The sequence below is a fragment of the Athene noctua genome, chromosome 4 (genome assembly GCF_965140245.1).
Source record: "Athene noctua chromosome 4, bAthNoc1.hap1.1, whole genome shotgun sequence".
NCBI classification, from domain to species: Eukaryota; Metazoa; Chordata; class Aves; order Strigiformes; family Strigidae; genus Athene; species Athene noctua.
Genome location: NC_134040.1, coordinates 26,096,015 through 26,118,625, shown reverse-complemented (window position 1 = coordinate 26,118,625; position 22,611 = coordinate 26,096,015). Strand labels below are relative to the sequence as shown.

General features: G+C 38.8%; 2 protein-coding genes across 5 annotated transcripts in view; one reads left to right on the top strand and one right to left on the bottom strand.

Moving 5' to 3' along the window:
• The window catches only part of KLHL5 (kelch like family member 5), a 64,246-nt gene extending 62,643 nt beyond the window's left edge, over positions 1–1,603 (bottom strand). For 2 of the 4 annotated variants that reach the window (XM_074904658.1, XM_074904660.1), the window contains exon 1: positions 1,550–1,603. The gene's annotated coding sequence lies outside the window, so the exon portion shown is untranslated. Of the gene's footprint in view, positions 1–1,049; positions 1,174–1,549 lie in introns of those variants that run through there. The other 2 variants (XM_074904659.1, XM_074904661.1) reach the window with 1 other exon arrangement.
• A 2,811-nt stretch (positions 1,604–4,414) lies between these two features.
• Positions 4,415–21,093, top strand: TMEM156 (transmembrane protein 156; the record flags this gene model as incomplete). Its single annotated transcript, XM_074904228.1, is given in 8 exon segments — positions 4,415–4,448; positions 4,451–4,561; positions 8,428–8,709; positions 10,237–10,497; positions 12,562–12,669; positions 15,754–15,858; positions 20,614–20,718; positions 20,993–21,093. Coding segments are annotated over 8 exon segments (1,107 nt in total), but the record flags the coding sequence as incomplete, so codon positions are not given.
• Positions 21,094–22,611: the final 1,518 nt, after the last annotated feature.

Genomic DNA, 22,611 nt, shown 5'->3' with positions numbered 1-22,611 from the left:
GAATTTGCAGTTATTGCACTTCTCTTAAGCACAATGTGTTAAAATCTATGGCCATGGAGTAAACGTGGTGGCTTTGGTAGTGGACCTGCCTATCCAGAGGACATAATTGGGGGGCAGTTCAATGAAGCTGACACATGGCAGAGGAAAACACTGTCTGACTCAGATTAGGGTTGTTATTATTTTGGTTCTATCCTGATTTATGCTCCTTAGCATTGTTCAGCAAGAGGAAAACAGGAAAAACAGATGGGCACACAATCCTCCCTATCAGGAATGCACCTATGAAGTTCAAGAATGGGGCTTTTGTTGGGTTTTTTTTTGTGGTGGTTTTTTTTTTGTTTGTTTGTTTCGTTTTTTTGTTTTTTAACGTTCGTCCACATATGCCTCTGGAAATTGTCATGCAAAACTACCTTAATGAGAAATGATCAGAGATTGTTTCTGGCAAAATTAATGAACTGCTAATGAAAACACATCTTGTGATCTGTTTTTAAAAAGAACACATGGAGTTTGTCTCGATACAAAAGCTATACTGACATCATCACAAGTTCAAGTTTTTATTCCTGTTCATGCTAGTAAGAAGACTTGAGTGGTATTTTTACTTGAAAATAAGACTGTATTTGGAGTTCAGCTTATTTAATTTTAAAATTAACTTTTAAGTAAAAGAAACAAACAAGCCTTCCCCTTTTACTGTTCTGACATAACGGGATAAAAACTTGACGCGACTGTTAAAACACCCTGATAACGAGCCCTAGACGGCTTGACTTCGGCTGCACTGCTAAGCTACATCATTGTTCACACAGCTACACCAGCGCGAGTTCAAAGCCCAGCCACAAAAAGGCATTAAGGAAAAACATGAACCAATAATACATATAAACAGCAGTTGTTTGATGTTCAACACTTCGTTTTTTCCCGTGTAGTAACACCACTCCCCATTTTGGTGATTTCGTAGTCGCTGCTCTACTCTGTTCGACCAGTCTCAAAAAAAAAAAAATTTAGTTTTTCACTATTTCATACTAACGATCGTGACGGTTAGGAGACAAACGGGCAAATACCTGAAAGCCTAGCCTGTTAACTGCACTTTTACCGGGTCTTCGCTCCGGACGCTTCGAACCGGCTCAGCCACGGCGGCTGCCCCGCCCGGCGGGACACAGATCTCCGCGGCCCCACGCGCGCCGGCCCTGCACAACAGCCCCCCCGTCCCGCATCAGGCCGGCGCCGCCCGCTCGGGGGCAGCGCCTGTCCTGGGCCGCGCCCCGCCCGGGGACCGTTACCGTTACCCCTCCCCCGCCCCCCCGGGACGCTCCGCGGGCGGCGACGGCCGCCAGCCGCGCACCACCGCCGGCAGGCAGGCGGGCAGGCAGGCAGGCAGGCAGGCGGGCGGGCGGGCTTGCGGACAGGCAGACAGGCGGACGGGCGCGAGCCCGGCGGAGGGGAGAGCGGGAGCCCGCCCCTCGCCGCCGCCGCGCTCCCCCCTCCTCCTCGCTTTCTCCTCCCCCTCCCGGCAGCCCCAGACCCCCTCCGCTCGCTGCCGGGCCCCAACCGCCCTTCTCACCTCTCAAGGTCCGGGAAAGAAAAAAAAATCGCAGAGGAGGCCCCGGCACCCCCCTCCCCTCCCCTCCCCTCCCGCCCGGCCCCGCCCCGCCCCGGCGGCCGCCAGCTCTGCCGGGGCAGGCCGCGGGCCCTGAGCGATCCCTCCCCGGCGCTAACGGGTCCCCACGGGCGCCGCTCCCGGCCCCTCCCCCGCGCGCTCGGGCGGCTCCGGCCCCGGGGGCGGGGCGGGGCAAGCGGGCCCGGGGCGGGGCGGGCGGCCCAGGCCCCGCCCCGCCGCCGGCTCCACCTCCTGCCCCGCGACGGGAGGCGCGCGCTGCCGCCAGCCGACCGCCGTTCTCCGCGCGCCCACGGGCAGGGGCGACGCGTGGCCGCGCGGGGCGGGGCCGCCCGCGGTGCGCTCCCTCTCCCGGCGGGACGGGCAGTTTCCCCGTTTGTGGGGTTTTTCTTATGAGAGCTATAAAGGCCCCATCTGGCCCCAGGTACCCGTGCCTGTCGTCTCAAGCCCCAAAGCTGAGCATTTCCGTAGCGTCCCGCCCCCCATTTAAGTGCAACCCGCCTGCTGTGACACGCCGCGCAGCGGCTCGCTCCCTCTCGGCCCCCGCACCCTGTGGTGCTGAGGCAGCCCGTGCTCACCCTCTGACGGGCAAAGGCGCTCCAGCCTTTGCCGGGCTTGTTACGCAAGCCTCACTGGTGACCCCTGCTATCCAAAGGTAGAATAATTTTACAAATTAATAGACTGTGTGACAGTCAGATGTGCCTCTGACTGATAAAACTGATTTAAGAGCACACGAGCTCATTGCTGAGGCGTGGCGGGAGGAGTCCAGTGCAGTAATGGGCTGTATAGTGCTTGCTTGGTCTAATTCTAAGGAAACGTGGCCTACGGGGCTGTGTACTTCGTCTGTCTGCCAGTTCTTGCCCTGGCTGACTTTAAATGATTTAGCCAATTTTATCTAAATTTTACAAAAGGATAGGGTTTTCAAAGGTACCAGTTGTTCCAGCTGTGTAAAAATTATTATCTAGGTGAAGGGAAACATGTCCCCAAGAAGGAAAACTCATGTTTTCCTTATCAGTTGGCAGCTCAGGCCATGCACATGCACAGGATTCACCTAGTTTACACATGCACAGCTGCCTAAGGGTAATAGCATCTAAAGTTTAGGATGTCCCTGGGGGATGTGTGAGCTTCCTGAACTCAGAAGCTAAACTAAAATGTGCCATCAAAATAGCCCTAAAATAGATATCCCCCATCTGCTTAGTGCAGAGCCCTTGGAAACCTTCTTCTGTAGAATCTGAAACATAACATATTCCACAGGTAATTATTATATCAGGCTGAACTTGGGTGTGATCCTGTAGGGCAAGTTTTATTCTGACCTCGGGCACTACCAACAATGGTGAAAGTCTGAATGTATCAGAAAGGGACAGATACACACATGACTTGACAAAGTCCCCCTGTTATTTTCTAGTATTTTCTCCATTCCTTCTGGGCAGAAAGGATGGTGAACACCATGTAACCTTGAAAACAGGAAAATATAAGTAACTGATGTGGAAGATACTTAAGAGGCAATGCAGTCTCTCACAAAGTAGAGTTAATTTGATAACATGACAAACATAAATTGCGCAGAGGGTGTATTTTTAAATTAATACCTATGATTTTTTGGTATCCTTATTACTTCTGTTGCACCATACTCTCAAAAAAGTCAGTTCATTTTGGGTTTCCTTGCTTTCACTGTATAAAAGTGCTACATTTAAAATATACTAATAAATTTATATTCACTGCAGCTCCATTGAGAGTATTTTTGTAGAATGAAGACTGTATTTGCTTCCACCTGGCTTACTCATCTTCTGAGATAACTAAATAACAAGAAGGGCATTTCAGGTTTGTAGGACATTTCTTATTTTAACTTCAGCAGCATTGCTTCATTTTGGTAATACTCAGTATTTAATGGGTTGTGGGAAAAATACTATATCAAAAGAGAGCTTTCTGAATTAAATCCTTCATACTGTATACACTATATTTGAGTCAAATTGTTTTGTTTTACATATGCATTATTCAGAGTACTTTTATTCAGGACTTTTCAGAAATGTTCTTTGCAGTCTCATATCTAAGAATAATTTATGGAATATCATGGTGGTTGTCAGAAGGAAACGAAATTTTAGATGAAAAATTGTGACTACAATATATAGGAATAGTAATGGCTCTATCCAGACTTCTTGTGGTGTAAATGATAGCAACAATACACACTCTACAGATTGGCAATACTTCTGTTGTCTTTTAAAAATACAGCAGCAATGATCATATGAAGATCTCATACTCAGTTCATTGTACTTAGTACATCACTTATTTGCCAGATCAGACACTTTAGGTTGTAATGATCTAGTTAATAGTCTATTAAAGTCTTAAAGATTCTGTATCACATAAAATTGTCTTCCCCCTTGCCCCAGTGCATATGTATATAAATAAAACAACAAAATCTCCATATGACTCATATGGTTCTGACTCATTTTTATAATAAGGACCTGACTCATTTTTTTAAAATCTTCTTGGCCAAATGAGAACAAAATTTATTCACAAAGATGATTCATTTACTGTTTAGAAGGTATATGAAAGTGGCCATTAGGGGGATGATGTTCCTAAAACAAAACTACCCCAAATGAATAGTTTCTGTGCATGATTTTCCTCTTATTTTCATTGTGGGATATGAGTTTTATCTTCAGCATATTCATCTGAATCATCCTCATCTATGCCATGTAGGGATAGAACTTGACTCTCTACAACTTAACATAATGAGGAGTAAAAAGGAAAGTCGTATTAGAGAAAGGAAATGAATAGATGTTATTTTGCATAAAGTCTGTACTAAGTTAAAACCTAAACCAGGAAGGAAGTTGCCACCACTGTGCTAGATGGGTGACATGAAAGGCAAGCAGCTTTTGAGAAAATCAGAACTCTTCAGATTAGTACTTGTAATAATTATTATGTTTATTTTGTGTTTACCTGAATTTTTCAAAATCCATGAAGGTGAGTGATCGGCTTTTAAAATAGCTTTTTATTTATTCTGAAGTTGGCACTTGTTTTCCTAAAAGTGATGATTAGGATGCTGTACTCATGTGGACTTTGCAAAGCATATAGATTTCTTTTTTGTTAGATTTTTAACCGAGTTAATGATATATGGTAATTTGAAAGGAGTTTGTCATTCATTTACATAGACTGCAAAATTTTTGCTAACTATTTCCATGCAACTGTACTTTTACTATCTTCATCATGAAAGAAGTAGTTAAAATCCGTATGTTCTTTTATAGTAGGTATCATGTCTTAAAAAATAACTTTTTATTTTAAAAGTTTCTATACTTAAATGCCTAAAAAACTTTGTACAATTAGTATCCGGTATGAGATGCTGTCTGTGAAAGAGATATGCAGTGGTAACCTGAAAAAAAGTAAAGCAGAATAGATGTAACTGAATGAAGTAAATATTTTAACATAAATGCAACACAAATTGTTGATCCTAAAGGTTGATGCTGGATTTGGGATGAATGCAAAATATATGTGTGGAAGTTATACATTCAGTGCTTTCTTAAAAATCCATAAATAAATTAGTACTAAAAAAGTTTTGTCACATCCATTCCTAGGTAAGCTTTTGAATAGATAAATGTTACAATAAAAAGCATCCCTGTAACAAACAGTGTGTATTCCCAGGCATCATAAAATAGATTATTTGTGAAGCATAAATTTCTGGAAAAAAATGACTGTCAAAATATGTCCAGATTAGGTTACTTATATTTACATTTCTATTTTCACTAACCACAAAGAATAAACATGACAGTAACTAAAAAATAATTAATAGGTTTTTTAGTTTATAAACAAAGTTGGTAAGCTGTCATAATTTTTAAATATCATAAAACTGATGAGTCAGTTTCAGATGTTGGAACAATTAATGTTTTACCTCCATGCAGAAGTAATCAAAGTATTAGCTAGCACAGACGCTGTAACTAAACAATGACATGGCTATTACTAGAAGAAAACATTGACCTTACTGTCAAACATCAGAGAGTAATTAATTTCATTTTAATGGAATTGGATTTTCTATGGAAAAACACCCTGCAAATAGTGGCTTAATAAAGGAATTCCTTAATCACAGAACTTTCTAACATTAAGCACGTGGGTTACAGATCTTTGAATATACAGCAGTTTCTTAAAGATACTTTGCGTGGTTTCATCTCAGTGATCCTCTTAACTCTTCAGGCCATCTGTGTTCAGATTTCACTAAACCCTTTCCACATCCCTGGTGATGTTTACGTTTGGGAGGGTGCTTCCCTGTCCTGCAGTAAGGAGCAAGCCTCTTGTGGGTACAGCTCGCTCTCTGCCATGTAATCAAACTTTCCCAGTGTTGCAGCTCTGTTTACAGTGTTCAACAAAGTATACCCCTCCCTAGAAAGTCCACAGCCCTTTGAGCTGGAAGAAAATAAATTTTACTGATGCTAGATCATAATTTGAATGGTTTTCTCAGTAGAGATATTTCAAGAGGCCCACTAACAGGACAGCATTCAAATTTTTTCCACCCAGGTAACATGCCTTTTAGATATCTACAGCATGGCTCACAGGCAGCTCTGGAGCCTGTTTACCCACGTGTGAAGTTCAAAATGGACTTTATAGTGCTGTACACAGACTGCTGCACAGCACACTCGGCGGATTCCCAAGTCCGTGTACAAATTTCTTGGTAAAAGGGGTATGGCAGGGAATTAGCATTAATTGACCTTGAAAGCTGTAGCAGTGGTTTTAGACTAGTTGCCCAGATGCATCCACACCTTGCCATGAGAGGAGAGTAAGCATTCAATTTCCACTCCTCGCTCGCCTCCACAGAGCAGCTCTGCACAAAATGGCTCCTTCCACCGGAAGAATTTGACCTCGAGAGCCTGTTCCACTCCAGGTTGCATGGGTCAGATTGTTTCGAGGAAAATGTTTTGTCTTGCCTCAGGGAAAGACCAAGCCCTAAATTTTATCTGACATTTTTCCTTTTTGTATTAAAATTAATTCTTTTCTTACCTGCATAGGATGTACATCTTACATTTCAATTTATTATGTTTTATAAGGAGTTTATGACTCTCTGATGTAGTGTTACTAAAGTGAAGATAATTGACTTTGGCATTGGATTTTAGATTTTATTTCTGTATCCTGTCTGAAATCCTTTGCTGAACTGTTTCTGAGGTCAGCCTGCTGCTATGTGAGCACAGGTGGCCTGCTGAAGCCGTCAGGTTGCAGCTGAGCACTGGAACAATTAAAGGCTATGTTTTTCTCTCTATACATAAGGATTTATGAACATATTACTCCAATTACTCATGATGGCAGTTAGATGCAAAATTTCCTCTTCACAGAGATGCAAGGGTACTAACAGAATTGGAAGCTCAGCTACAAAACTATAGTCTAGTGCTGCATCAACTCCAGGAAGTGGTTATTTGTATTCATAAATACATCTTTCATATGGGGGTCCCAGAAGTTTTTTATTTTTAATTTTTTATTTCATCTGAAAAAATAGTTCAAAATTAACTCTTGTAAAAATGCATGATTTGTACAATAAAGCCCTAGTTTAATGTGGAAGACAGCTTTAACACTCATTAATGATTAATTCTCTGTGGTTTTTGCTACTTGACAGAACTGTATTAATATACTCTAGCTACAGCAATTTGGTACTGAAATTTGACTATGAATTCCAAAACTAATAGTCATATTAAGATTTGTGTTTGTTGACTGACTGTAAGAGAAGGTGAAGGGTGTGGTTAGAGTATTCAGCAGTGTTTCTGTGTGTTTTCACTGAGTGGTTTCAATGTCATAGAATCGTAGAATGCTTTGGGTTGGAGGGACCTTAAAGACCATCTAATTCCATCCCCCTGCCACGAGCAGGGACACCTTCCACTAGACCAGGTTGCTCAAAGCCCCGTCCAACCTGGCCTTGAACACTGCCAGGGAGGGGGCAGCCACAACTTCTCTGGGCAACCTGTGCCAGTGTCTCACCACCCTTGCAGTGAGGAATTTCTTCCATCTCTCTCATCTAAATCTACCCTCTTTCAGTTTAAAACCATTACCCCTCATCCTATCCCTATAGTCCCTGGTAAAGAGTCCCTCCCCATCTTTCCTGTAGACCCCTTTAGGTACTGGGAGGCTGCTATATGGTCTCCCCAGAGCCTTCTGTAGGCTGAACCGCCCCAACTCTCTTAGCCTGTTCTCATCAGGGAGGTGCTCCAGCCCTCTGAACATCTTTGTGGCCTCCTCTGGACCCACTCAAGCAGGTCCATGTCCTTCTTATGTTGGGGGCCCAGAGCTGGAGACAGCGGTGCAGGTGGGGTCTCATGAGAGCAGAGCAGAGAGGCAGAATCACCTCCCTCAACCTGCTGGCCACACTTCTCTTGATGCAGCCCAGGAAAGAAAGTTGTGATAGAAAGAAAGTTTTTGTTCTGATTATGCCTTTTTTACAACATAACTGCACTGGTGTGTTGCAGCTGCGCAGTTCCAGGACTAAGTTCCGCCTCCAAACATGAGTGCTTTCATCTTCTTTTCAAATACAATCAGACTGGAGCAGCTTTGAAACAAGAATGTGACTAGATGCCACCAAATTCAAGTTAATATTACAAGAGCTTTCATACAATTCAGCAGTGAAATCCAGCATCTAGGTTATGGGAAGACTGTGCTTGCTTTCTCTCATTTGTTGACGCATTCAGTATGTTGCCATAACCCTCAAGAAAGAAAGTGTGTTTCATTGTAACACAGTTAAAGGTTCTGTTACATGATGCTTCCATGCACATATTGTCCATGTGTCCTCTAATATTTGTCCATGTATCTTGGTAATATGGTCCTTTTTTTTTTTCTTTTTCTTTTTTTTTTTTTTTTTTCAGCTAACACTGTAATTGTGTCATGCATGGATACCTGTTCAGCAAATAACACCACTTTTCCACTTTGTACTTTTAACAATTCTTGCAAAAGATCAGTACAACAAAGAAGAGAAAACCAGACTATTTTACTGAAGGCCATTGTGAATCATTCCAATCTCCAAAATATTCCATGTATTTGCCAGTCCTCCAGGAGGGAACAACAGTCCCATACTAAACACACAGGGTGTGAATCCAAGAGAGATGTGAATGTTGATCATCGAGGATCAGGGTCAGAAGTTAAAAAAAGTAAGTAAGGGAAGAGAAATACTTAATTTTTATTACAACATAAAAGACATGGTTTTATTTGGAAGTTAAAAGAAAGTTATAATATGCTGCTGGTTCTCCATGGTCTTTGCAAATCTATGAACAATGCTTTTTTTAGCTTGTCTTTGCATGGCTAGAAAATGCAGGTTTATATGCCAGATTCTCAGTGGCATTCATTCCTGGCTGTCAGTGAAACACGTTGGTAGAAAAATACCAATTTCTTTTCTTTTTGAATCTTGTATAAAATTGGTCAGGTGTGTGTAATTATTTTCAGGAGGCTTTGTCTTGGTCTCGAAGGAGGGTACTGCAAGAAAAGAGCGCCTTATCCAGTGGTGTCTGGAATATTTATGTTGCAAATTTGACCTCTGCCATCTGGCTTTTACAAATGCTCTTATATCCCCATCTTTATTCTTTTAATCTTGCTAAATTTTCTAAAGTATTTCATTTATTTTTAAGGAGTTGTAGTTTCTGTTCAGTTTTCACGCTAAATTTGCTTTTAAATGTCATTGCGGAACTCTACATGTAGATTTCTGATATTATATGAAGATAGGTTGTGAGCAAGTGTCTGAAGAACTAATTCAAAGATAGTAACTATTCAGATGGCAGCTATACAAGAAATCACCATTTCCGTGCTTGTAGTCTATGATATCTACAAGTGTGCAGTATCTGAAATGGCCTTGTGTGCTTCATAGAAGGCAATACTGAAGAAGGATTGGCACAGCACTACAGAGAAGAGTTCAGTAACACTCACATCTTTTCAGAGCAGTAGCAGTGTATTCCTTCTGTGCCATATACACTTACAAAGTATCTGGAAAATTTTTGGAAAGAGGATGCTCCTGAATTTTGTTTTCCTGACGTTGTCAGCAACAGGGGTAACAAGCCAAGTCCTGAATATAAGAAATGCAGTTCTTTTCCAACTGCATAATTTTCTTCTTACAAAATAGCTGTCTTAACAAAGATGGAAAATAACAAAACAAAACGTGTGGACAAACTCTGTTCTCATACCTATACAACTGTAACAATTTGACAATGTCTCACCTACCTAGGTTTCTTATTAACATTTTTTGAGTCTCACAGCTTGTGTGGTTTGAGGTAAAATAAGGAGCTTCTGCAACTGATAGCAGATAGACTAGATGCACACTTCAAATCTCTGTCATCATATGCCTTTTGCTTGGTTTTTATTTTTTATCATAGCCTGACTTTTGTCTGTTATCTTTGACAACAGATAACAAAACAACAAAAAACCCGAAAAGTTCCAAAGCTGGGAGTAAAGCAAAAAAGGGGCTATGATTTGCAGGGGAAATACATTTTGTATAGATAATCAATACTTTTCAGATCTGTTCAGAATCACTTTACATAGTATCCTTTTGTCCATTTTATCATAGTCAATAATGTAAAAGCCAACTGTATGTTTTTGCAAATGAGACAGAGGATTTATTTTATTGTTCTTTCTGAGAGTTGTCTCTTTGTCTATCACATATTATGTAATAATTTTGTTTTAATTTTTATTTCCAAATGCAAAAGGCTCACTTGAAGTGAAAACAGAAGATGTTATTTATTTTTATAAATATTTTAATCTCACTATGGTTTCTGAGAAAGAAGAAGGAGAGCATAATATTTACTACATGCTGGAAATCCAGATCAACAATTCTATAGTTGGAGGAAGAAATGCAGCTGGAGAATACCTAAATCATTCCTGTCTAGTGGCAATGATGGAAGACCAAAATGACTGTATAAATATTTCACTGCAACTGAAGTCTTACGTGAAATGTAAGTTACAAAGGAGAGTCAGAATGGAAATCAAACCAGAAACAATATCAATCTTGCAAAAAATCTCCAGTAGGTAGTTCTCTGCTTTCAGCAGCCATTTGAAAATATTTAAGTATTTCACAAAAACAGAATACAATTTTGAGCACCCCTTAGTAAAAGACTCTTTTTAGTAGGCAACTGATAGTTTTCATAGTGACTTAAAGCAGGTTTAGCTGGGGCTTTTTTTTTTTCCTAGAAGCAACACAGCAAAGTAAGCGTCTATACATTTTTTTGTTTAGTGGTGACAGACTCAAAAATCACATGTGTGACAAACCTTGGAATTACTTTTTAATTCTCTCTTCTCTGTTAATGACATAAGCCTGTTCTCTTGGAGGTAAATTTAAAAATTCCTGTTAACTTCAGTGGCAGAAGAACCAGTAGACAGGTTTGACTTTTCTTAATGTTGTACTGCAATATCCTACTATACAGCCTTATTACAGTACACTCGAAAGAGAAATCTTCGGAGGAACTAGGCTTAGTTTTCCCAGAGGACAGTCTGTCAGCTTTTTAAATTTCCCTTTATGCTGCTGGAGTTTTTTGGCTGATTGCCTGACCACGGTCAGGGCTTCCAGCCTGCCTATATGCAACACTTGCCATCTGGGATTTGCTGAATTATTGCATTCATTTAGTTTTGTATGGCAAATGCATTTTATGCTGTACCTTTGCTGGAAAGATATCTGGTTTGGAGTTGGCTAAACCTATGTTAAATAAGTCCAGGTAAAATCCTAGAGAAGAGAGGGCAGCTGAGGTTTTTTATAGTTGGTAGCTCTAGCTACAAGAGGAGGATAGTTTGTAACTTCGGCCTGCTAGCTTGTGTCAAAACTATGATCTACCCACCCTTTGCTAAAGGTGATTCACCTGGGAAGTAGTTATGTCAAATTAACAATAAAAGTTAACCCTGCATATTTTTTCTATTTACTTCAAAACAAAGCTAAAGAGGTGTTTTTACTAAGCAGGGTACAAGTCCTTAGAAGTCACTGCAAGATGAGGTAGAGTACTCTGTTTGAAAGGAGCCTAAATGGCTGTATAAAAGATATTTTTAGTTCTGAATTAGGAGGGATGAGCTGTGCTTACCTCAAAGAGCCATGGGGTTATTGGCAGCTACCTCATGACTTCTCAGTGGAGAAGATACACAAGGGAAGTTGATGTAGGTCTAATTATACTATTCTAAGTCAAGGAAATTAAAACAGTCCTTTGGCTATAGTCTGTAATTTGATTTTATATGAGTAACAGTAACATAGTTGTTTTCTAAAATAGTTATTTGACAACAATAAGGTATGCATTAACATGCAGCTGCCAAAGAAGCTTGAAAGGTCTTTCAAGCAGCTAGGGAGTAAAGTTCACCACATCCTTTCTCTGTGGTATGTAGTCCTGGCTTGTACTCGATACTGAACTAATTCCCTGTGGAATGTGGGCGCATTTCTGCAGCAGCTGTTGTCCAAAAGAGCAGCCTACCTCCTACAACCAGTCAAATGCTGATTCTCCCCCAAGGCAGCTCTAGTTAAAAGAACTCCTAGAGGTGTCCAGTTGGTGGCATTTTTTCACTTTTAGATAAGAAAATTCCTATATGTAGAATCTTACTTTCTCCTATAGAGGAAGATGAGCCAGGAGGTTGAGAATGGCAGTAGAGGCCTGTGTTGGACAGTGGACCAATTCCTTCTGTGCTCCATCCAAACAACGAGGACATTATATATTAAATATAAACATTGATCTCTGAAGCATTTTCTTCTTGGCTGAGTTGCATATAGCAGTTTATACAAAGAGGAAACGTTTTCATTCACTTAGCTACATGTAACTATTTTAGACACAGGGAGATAAATACAGGTGAAAAAGAAGCTAAATTCTAGACAGGAAATGCCATTTCAAACAAATCAAGCTGAAAGAAAAAGGCATAATCTTCTCTGTTGTTTTAAATTTTTATCTGTGGGGGTAGGCATGGTCCAAAACCTAACAAGATCAAATGTTCTGCTTTTCTCTGTCAGTGATTTCCTGCTTCCTTTTCTCTCTTCTACATTTTATGGACAGATCCAATGTGTATGACGAAGATCATTTGGCTCACTATGATTCCAGTAGTTTTTGTGTTTACTATTTCAGTTGTCATCTACAAAATAGTCCAAGAAAATGAACAAAACTGTAAGTAACTAAAAGTTAATCTACATGAATTTAAATTTCTGTGCAATGAAAAATGTATTAATTTACAATGACAAAGCTGTTGATTATTAATGTGGTTCAGACACCAATATTTTAATTGTAATATGGTAAAAGCTTTTTATAGAGAGACTGAAATACTCAGATGATTGATATTATCACCTCTCACCTCTGAATTGTGGATGTAAATCCAGGTTTATTGATGGTGAATGAAATAAGGTTTTTTTTGACAGATGCTTGGTGGCCTATGATCTTTGGTGATACAAACTTCTGGTTTCAGACTGATTCCAGTAGAAAAACAATTACAGATGAACCTTGTTAAAGATCTTAAGCAGAAATATAAGCAGATCAAAATACCCTTTCCTTCCTCAAGATGATTCATCTAGGTCATGGTCAAGAAAAATTACAGGATAGACATGAGGACATATGCACTCAAATGTCCTAAAACCTGGTTATCTAAATTCAGCAGTGGTGTAATTGCATACAGGTCAACCAAGCTGTGCCTTCTTAACCCCAGAGATGAATTAAGCCCAAATAACATTTCTTCTCTTTGCTGTTATTTTAGCAAAGAAAATACTGCTGTGATTTCTGAATCAATATTATTGACTATTCCAAGTGATTAAAACTTTGCTGTGAAAGAACTTGTCTTTAGTTCAGAGACTGAAACAATTGCTTTTACAGAATGCCTTCACCAGCCAAGACAGGCTCTTCCTATGCAATTCACATGGGATATAGGATGAAATCAGTATTTCTTCTAGCAATATACAGTGAAGAAAGCAAGAATAAGCGTAGGAGTACCCTGAGCTTGAGACTTTTAAGTAATCAAGATAAATTTCTCTGCACAAAAACAATGCAGAAAATAGACTGCTTGTCAGCTGCTGGTCCTTGTTTTTCATCCCAAGTTAGAGGTGGAGGGAGGTACAGGGAGCACACTCTATTTCATCAGCATGAAAAGAGTGTTAGTTCACCTGTTACCTGAAATAATAGCTTTTAGATGCTTTGCACAGCAGTTTGCTGAGACTTTCTGCCTGCATCAGCCCTGAATGGGCAGAAAGCCTCTGGACAACCAGCATTTAGTTGCTGTTACCAGGCAGATGTCCATTCCCCTTGTAGTCCAGAGCTGCTGAAAGGAGACCTTGGTCACAGGGGTAATAAACAATTGATAAGCCATATCCATTCCCCTGATCATCCTTACTGTATCCACAGGCAGTTTTGTAATGAAAGAGCAATAGGAGTCTAGCTTTAATCATAACTGAACACAAGGAAGAAGAGTGCCCACACACAAAATGTTTCTGTGATTTTTTTTTGCATAATGTAAATATTTCATGCATATATCTTTAATGAATAAGCAAAATAGTTGCTTAAAATTACAAATATGTGTCCCTCCCCAAATGATTAAAGAAACTCCTTACCCATCTTGGTTACAATACATGATCTTTTACTTACTACTAGAACCAATTTTTGAGACCTATTTTATGTATGTAAAAATCCCATAAAGTGTAAATTAGGTCTTTACAAGTGGGATATTAAATGCTCTAATTTAAAGGATTTTTATTTGTAATTTGAAAGCTACCTATAATTGTCATAAGTATGATTTTCTATGCTTGAGTCATAACATACAATTTTTAATGCAGAAATATTAGTAGTGATGATTAATGATTTACTGCCTTTAATCTGAAACATCAGTTTTCTGTTAAATGCATGTTTTTCAGAATTGTCATGGACAAAAGCTGGAGGAAAAGATGCCCTTTTGAGGCTTCCAATTACTGGTTTGCTTCTAGAATACATTTTATGTTAGTAGAGGAATAGTGGTTTTATTAGTTACATTTATAATATAAAAATTATAAACAACATTAGTATGTTACTTATAAAAAGACAAGGTGCATAAAAATCAGATTTAAGGGTTGTATTCCTTGTGTGTATATATTATGATGCCACCTCTAATTGCAGGTCTACATACTGCTTTTTCTCAGTGGTGCCCAAAGAACACAGCAGAAATACTAGTATGTGACTAAAACAGCTGCTAAGAATTTTTCCAGTCATAGTTCAGTTAGTAGTTTTACTCTTAATTTCTGAGCACCACTGAAAACTGTTAAGAAATATGGAATTATTCATTTCCTCTTGAGACCTTGCAAGACATTCTGCTAGGCAGACTCTGAAACATTAATTATTTCCATGAGTGCATAAAATAAAATATCCAGATAAACTTGGTGGAGGTTACAACTGATCCATGACAAAGGAGCTAAATTAGAAATTAGTCCTTTTGCCTTTTTGTTTCCACTCTTGTCATACGACCACTTCCAGAGCTTCCTTTGACATTAACCATTACAGTGCATACTTAGGGCTTCAGTGCATTAGATCTCCACTGGTTATTCATTAAAAAATCATGACCTAAATAATGCTAATTTAATGAATTTCTTAAAGCTGAAGTTTTCTAGTGTTCTCAAAACAAAAAGATAAAAATCAATTCTGTTACATAGAATTGGAATGAGCCTGTCATCAGAAGCTGGCTGAGCCCTGAGCTGCTGTCATTTTAGAACAGAGCTAACCATAACAGCTGCACAATCATCTGCAATAACCCCACCAAGAGCACAGTATTAAGAGAGCAGCAGAAGGATGGAAAGACTTGAGGAGATTATGAATTGGGTGCTGAGGAGCAGTCAGAGGTGTTCAACCCAGCTCTTTCTTTTTCACTCTGAGTGGTGTAGAGCTTGCTCTCAAACTGTGCTTCCAAAGACGAACACTCCACACTTGTAAAGAATCTGTCAGCTTCCTAGGACAGTACTAGAACATGTACTTTTTGGATAACCTTCCAGAATTTGTTCAAGGTACACGGTATAGAAAAGGGAAGGAAAAATTTAAGAGGGCCAAACCTAAATGGAATTTACAGAAAATTTCATTCAGGGAAATATAAAACATGTTGCCCTTGGTTTTCCTCATCACTTATTTCAAAACCTTCCTGTTTTTTCATGGAAGGTGTTCAACAATTTAAGAATAAGGGGTTTACCAGTTTTCCTTCTAATCAGTGCTGTATCTATAGCTGAGGATAACACATTTTGTTTAAAACAGATTGTAAACACAGAGTAGCAACATTCATTTCTACTATTCTAAGAAGAAAGGGTTCCAGGCATGCAAGAAGAACCATATCTGCTACTAAAATTCATCCTTTTCCTGGTAAGTAATATAAAATAAAACTCCAACAAATCTTGAGTCATGAGGAGGTCAAGAAAGACCTTTGAAGTATTTCCTGTCAAGGGATGCTTCAGGTTTATTTCAGAGTTACCTTGATCCTACACAAATTTGATCTGGCTTATTTTATGGAAACATTTTTATATCATAAAGAAATAATTGTGACAATAAAACTATAAGACGACTAATTTATATCATGTGGGAATGCTTCTCCCAGTCTTCCAAATGTCTTGCATTAATGACTTTTTACCTCCTTTTAATTTTTGGTCATGTTGTGTGCCACATTTAAGGTTGGGCAGCTGAGTGCTTTGTGTGTGTATGGAAACTATACAGACATGTACATATGTATATGTATGCTCTGTGTGTTTATGACCCTTGATAAAATCTGCTACCAAAGGATGGAATGTATGGCTGTAGCAGGACTCAGAGAATGGCTCTGCTGGCACTCTGTAGCCTATTTCTAGCAAAAAATTATCTCAAAGTGTAATTTTTTTGTTTCGGATAGGAATTAAAGTGTGGTCTTCTGAGATTGTAGAATGTTTAGCACAGATCAATTAAATGACATGGATAAACTCAAAGTTTTGGTTCCAGAAATTACAATTTGATAACAAATCTCTGTGAGGGGAAATTAGGAGCTATAGCTCGAGTGTTACAGATATTAATCAAAGAGTCATATGCTTTAATAAATTCCATGGATTCTGGTTTCACGAAGGGAGCTCTATCTTAAAAAAAATAATGTGAACACATAGAATAATAGCTCTGAATGGCAAACCAACTTCCCTCCAAAACAAGAATAACTAAAAAGCCAGCAAATAAAAAAATGGTTTTATATTTGTCTAGGCTTGGGTACTTCACTCTTTGTCTTGTTAGTTCTTCAGGAGTTAAGAGGAGACTCAGTAATTCCTCTCTACAACTCAGTAACTCATGGCATTTCAATTTTACCTAGAAAAGAGCGAATAGCTCCTTGTCTGTCTGAACTCTCCTGCGAGTAAAATTTATGCTCCTCGCTTTTAAAGCACTGGCTACCTCTAAGATATATTTATGAGCTCATTATTTTCGTCCCACAGGAAAGGAATTGTCTTTCTGACATCTTTTGTCTTGAGTAGCTTCACTAACACCATACCTGTTTTATCAGTATGTTCACATGGCATTTTTAATGTTGTCTATCCAAAGGCATTTTTGATAATGGAGTTTTATGGAAATTCAAATCAGTTTTACTAGATTTCACTGAAGAGAACAGGAATCCCTTATTGGTCTGTCATTATCACTTTTATATTTGTCCCACTTCAATCTATACGTTTAACCTAGAAAGATGCTTAGTTCTATGAACTGCTGTAATGAGTTTTATTTTAATATGAAATTCCTTGATTTCATACACCATAATTCCAGTCAGTGCAGTCAATTTCCCCAGTTTATACTAACATAATTTAAATTGGAATCAAGACTATATAAAAAGAGTTTATTCTTTCCATAGATGCTAAATTTAAGATTTGCTACTGTGATAATGGATTATAAATAGCTATGGATGACTTCTTCAACAGCCCTTGCTAATCTTTTCACTATCATTAGTGCATAGCTTGGAATCTTGAAACAAAACATTGAGGTCCACTGAAGACGATATAACCACCCTGGAAACACCGTAACGACTAAACAACTATATATCTGAGAGGATGTGACAGTATATCATATAGCTGAAAAGATGTATAGATATTACTAAAAGGTTATCCAAAGTTCAGAAAGGATAAGGGAAGAAAAAGAAAGAAACCTATACTTCCAGAATGAGGATGATTTCCTGGGTAAACTCAGGAAATTATTGTCTTAATATAACTGTGGTCCTACAAAAAGATAATTTACAGCATGGGTGCTAATTTTGTGAAACTGTTAGTGACTCTGTGCCCATGAACCATTACCATTAAGTCTGGTGGCCAGAGGAAAGGAGGAAAAATGTATAGTATGTTCTCTAGAGTAGGATTTAAGTTACAGCCTTCCAAATTCACGGTACTACAAAGAATTGAGTCCATGTACTGAGGATAGGGGGGCTTTAAAGCATTCTGGTCATAAATGTTGACTAACCACTGTCTGTGGTGTTAAGCCAAAAAACGGAGACATTAGTGCATAGGCTGTACAGAATGCGTTTTCTAGACTTTGGATGTGGTCCTGCCATTGCGTTTATGTAAAACAGTCCCTTGAATGGTATGAATTGACAAAGTACAGTTGTCCTTAAATGCAGCCACAGGAAAACGGAAAGAGGATGCTTTTTCTGTAGTGCGAGAAGTAAGTACTCTTTAAGTGGATGGTCTGTATTTCCAGACACAGAGCATTTTTGTATCAAATAGAATTTGATAGTAGTAGCACATGGAAAATAATTCATAGAAGAAAAGTCAATTCCTTGCTTTGTGTGTTCATGACAGAGAATCTTAGAGAGATTCCCACATAAGAGACTTTGATTGCAAGAATTTCTTTGAGGAGCTTTCTCAAATCGAAGAGGCAGTAGAAGAGGTTTTGCAAGAACTTAATAAATTAATAATAGCAATTAGGAGGACTAGACAGTATTCCCCACAGTGTTTTAAAAGAACCCAGATAGAAACTGCCAAACTGTCATGTGCATTTTACTGCTTAAATCAGCCTCAGTTCCAGAGAAAGGGAAGGCAGCTATAATTACCCTGCGGTTATAACTTCTCCTGAGCCCACTTTCCCTAAACCACTTTAGTACCTTTTCCACTACCCGTAACAGATTAAGTATAGCTATTCTCATATAGCTATATCCCCCCCAAAATAAGCCTGGGAACACAGCACAGAATTACTTGTTGGGAGCAGCGAGTGTGTGCGAACAGTACGCTACATTATTAAAAAAATAAAAAGTTGCACAGGAAACAGATTGCATAAATCAGGGTGTTTAATACTTAGACTGAATCTGCCTAGCAGGGTTTTTTCATAGCAGAAATTTCATTACTATAATTATACAGGTTATACTTAAATGTCAATTTATATTACTAGAAGTCTATCACTATAAATTCCCTTTTAGACCGTCTTTTTCTAGCATAAGAATGACATTCCTTGTTTATTTTTATCCTATTTTGAAAGCAGCATAAGGCCTATTCTGAAAAAAAAAAAAGGCTTGCTCCCATTCCTATGCTAGAATGGGACTGTGCAGACAGGGAATCATGTATTTAATATCATCATGTTATTACTCTACACTCTATGTGGACAACCTTAGTTGAAACATAATGCCTTGTTCTATGTTGCTCGAATGGTATACTTTCATTTTCAGTGATACTCCCTTGGCTCATGCAATCACAGTTTGGTTCATTACATTTTAGGATACAGATACAGGATTACTTGACTGACTTGTTGGGCTCACAGTAACGCAAATTTAATTCTGATTGATAGTAATTTTATAATTCATCCTGAAAGAAGGACATTGCAGGATCATGGTGACATCCAGGACTCAGAGAATAAAACCCCAGGGTTTCTGACCTGCAGTTGTTTTCTGAACTGTTTAGATTTTGTGGCATTCATAGCATTTGACAGCTGTAATTTGCACATAAGAAACAACAAGACAAATTTCCTTTAAGTCATTTGAATTCCTGTATTCTTTTCTTGCTATCTGATTAAAATAACAGCTCCTCTCCTACAAGATTAGGGGAAACAGGCAAAATTCTGCCATCTCTCTTATGTGTTGCTACAGCTTCAGGTTAGTTGACGGTTTGGAAACAGAAGCAAATGCTGACTCAGTAGTGTCAGGCCTGGCATCCCAGTGAATTCACTCACTCCTTGTATTCTGCAATACATTTTCTTTGTAGCAAAGAGGACATGCAAGATACATATTCTACAGCAGCAAATAGATGCAAAGCCAAGAAAGGAGAAATTTGTTTAATGATGGCCAAATAAAGCATCACCTATTTGATTCTGATTATTCTCAGTTCCTGACATAGCTGAAAAATAATTTTCTTTTCCTCTGCAACTTAGATGAATAATGCTGGGAAAAGCAAAGCTTGTAATAGTATTTAATATTTAACACAGATTTACATGTTTCTGAGAAGAAACATTTCCAGAGAAAAATGTGAAACCTTATTACCATTTTGGGGCTTTCCCTTATTTTTCAGATGGGAAGATAAAATCTATAGGATGTAGGTAATTTTAGGGAGCTTTTCATAGCCCCTTGTATGCTTTCCATAGAGCACTGATGCAAAAGGGGCCATTTCTCTGCTCAATTTGAATGCATGCAGAACACAGGCTCTGAAGGGAGTATCAGCCTACATTCCCCTTCTCTCCAGGTTCATCCTGAGGGCAAAACAAGATCCATTGCTATTTTTAAAACTACCCCAGTTTTATTTTAACTTTGCTTTTCATATTCGGTTTCTTAATTTCCAAGATCCAAACTCTAATTTTAAATTGCATCTGTAAAGAGAGAAGCCCAAATGATATAGTCAGTGGAGAAGGGATGTAGTTAATCCCAGTTCATTCTCTTGTTATGAACTCAGTAGAAACCCATTTGAAGGTTTGCAGAATATGGATGATCAGGGACAGGATACAAAACATGGTTAGTGCTTTCAGGAGTTCCTGACATGTATCTGCATCTCTAGGCATTGAAATCCCACTGAAAAACTGACTGTCCACCTCCGCCTTGTGTTCAGATAGGTCTCAATTATTTTTGAGCTAGCAGATTCAATATTTAGCACTCTGCAGATGTATTTGCAGTTTAATAATATGGATGAAAATTATTTTAACTTTTAATAGTGAAAACCAGCAAACAAGAGAGTCCACTTACTGCACAGACCACAAAGATACTGCCCGTAATTCCTGAACAAGAGCATTGTCCTGTGGGTGCATCAACTGTAGAAGGTAATTACCATACAGCTCCAATTATTCTGTTTGCCTCATATTTTTAGAGTTAATAGTATGCAATATCTGCTCAAAATAAATTACTACTTCTTTTAGTCAAGTATATGAGAGGACTAACTGGAAAATGTGTTTTGTGAGAGGTAGGTGGGAGGGAAACAAAATCAACTTTCCTTTTGCTACCAAGAGTCATCTATAAACTGATGTGTTAGCCTTTTAAACCCTGTGTGTCCCTGAGGGGCTAAGTGCAAATTCTGACCCTATTTTTCTGGTGTAGCATATTATGTTCTGGACTTCAGCATTATGCTGGTATTTGTTTCTGATAAGGGCAGTGGAAGAAGCAATTTGCAAATGATCTCTGAAGAAAATCACATTTGAAATAGTTTGCTGATCAAATCCCCCAAACAAAAGAAATCAACCGCTCTGTCATTATTACACCTGTCACAAGGAATGATGAAAAGTTGGTTTCAGCTTGGAGCTAAAACTAGTCTTCCACTTCTAACATTCTCCATCCCCTTACTCCACTAATTGTTTCAGGAAGTCCAGATGTAAGAAAACAAGTCTGAAAAAAAATGTGCAGTAAGAGATATCTCTTCCTGGCAATACTTGTAATGCCTAGAAACAGAACAGATGCTACTTGAATAAGTAATACAGACTAATACATCAATTGCATAGACAAGGTTGTGGCTACTTGCACACATTATGTTACTGTTGATGGTGAATTTTTTAGGTTAAAAGCTTAAGAAGGTCCTTCTCTACATCTGTTTAAATTGAATGGAGTTTTATTGGAAACTCAATATCATGTCATGCTATCTTTTTAATGTGTTAAAAAATTGATGTACCGAAGAGCAGTTTGATTTTTGTGCTTCATGTGGAACCATAAACAATGAAATTGTATATTGAGAACAGAGTTAAAGAAGACATTTTGAACAGCATTGCTTACAAAAGATGGGGTACTGCCATAATAAATTAGTAATTGAGCTAGATTGTTTGGCTTTTGAGAGAGACTAGCTGGGTTACAGGACAGTGTAATATAGTAATTAAAAATACTGATCACTTTTTAAGTGATTCTAATCCATAGAATTTACAAGGACTTACAAAACATAAAGGTTGTCATATTACTATTCTAAAATGAGGATTTCAGGGGGCAGAAACAGATAGCATGACCTGGGAAGTCCGTGACAGATGAGAGCAGTTCTCAGATCATCTGAGTTCAGCTGTTTGCCATTTGTACATCACAAGCCTCTGCTGAGTGAGCAGGCCCTTTCTGCAGGGCAGCTTCTTCCTTTCTACAGGGACTCCTCCAAACCACTTCAGTATTGGACTGTTTGTTTTTCTGATACCTGTCAACTGTCTCTCAGGTAAACCTTTATCTTCCCATATCCCTGTCTGCTACTTACCTGCTCACCTTAATTGTTTCCTGTGACAACATTTACTCTCAGGTTAAAAATAAGACATTTCTAAGGTTGTCATAGGATGTGTTGCTAAGGGGGTGCTCACTGGTATTCAGTGCCTTCATTTATACAGTATTATGGCTGATCAGCAGCAGGCTTTGTCCTTCCAGGATGTTGAGTTCACCAAAACTCATCTTTTAGAAGCAGGAAAAAAAAAGTCACAGCCCATTCTTGTGCAAATGTAACTTGTGTTCTTAGAGGTGGGAGTAACCACTGGTATCAACCTGCTAGCACTCCTTTTGCTTTCATTATCTTAAGTGATATGTATTAGAGGGTAGAAAGAAGAGATGGAACAACTTTGCAGATCGTTGGTTGCTCTGTGAGACAATATATGAGATCCAGGAGATTTTGAGATTATGTTATCCCTTTCCTCAATCTCTGGGTCAGTGACTGAAAGAAAAAGATTTGGTATCTTGAGAAACCCCAAATACCTTGTTCCAGT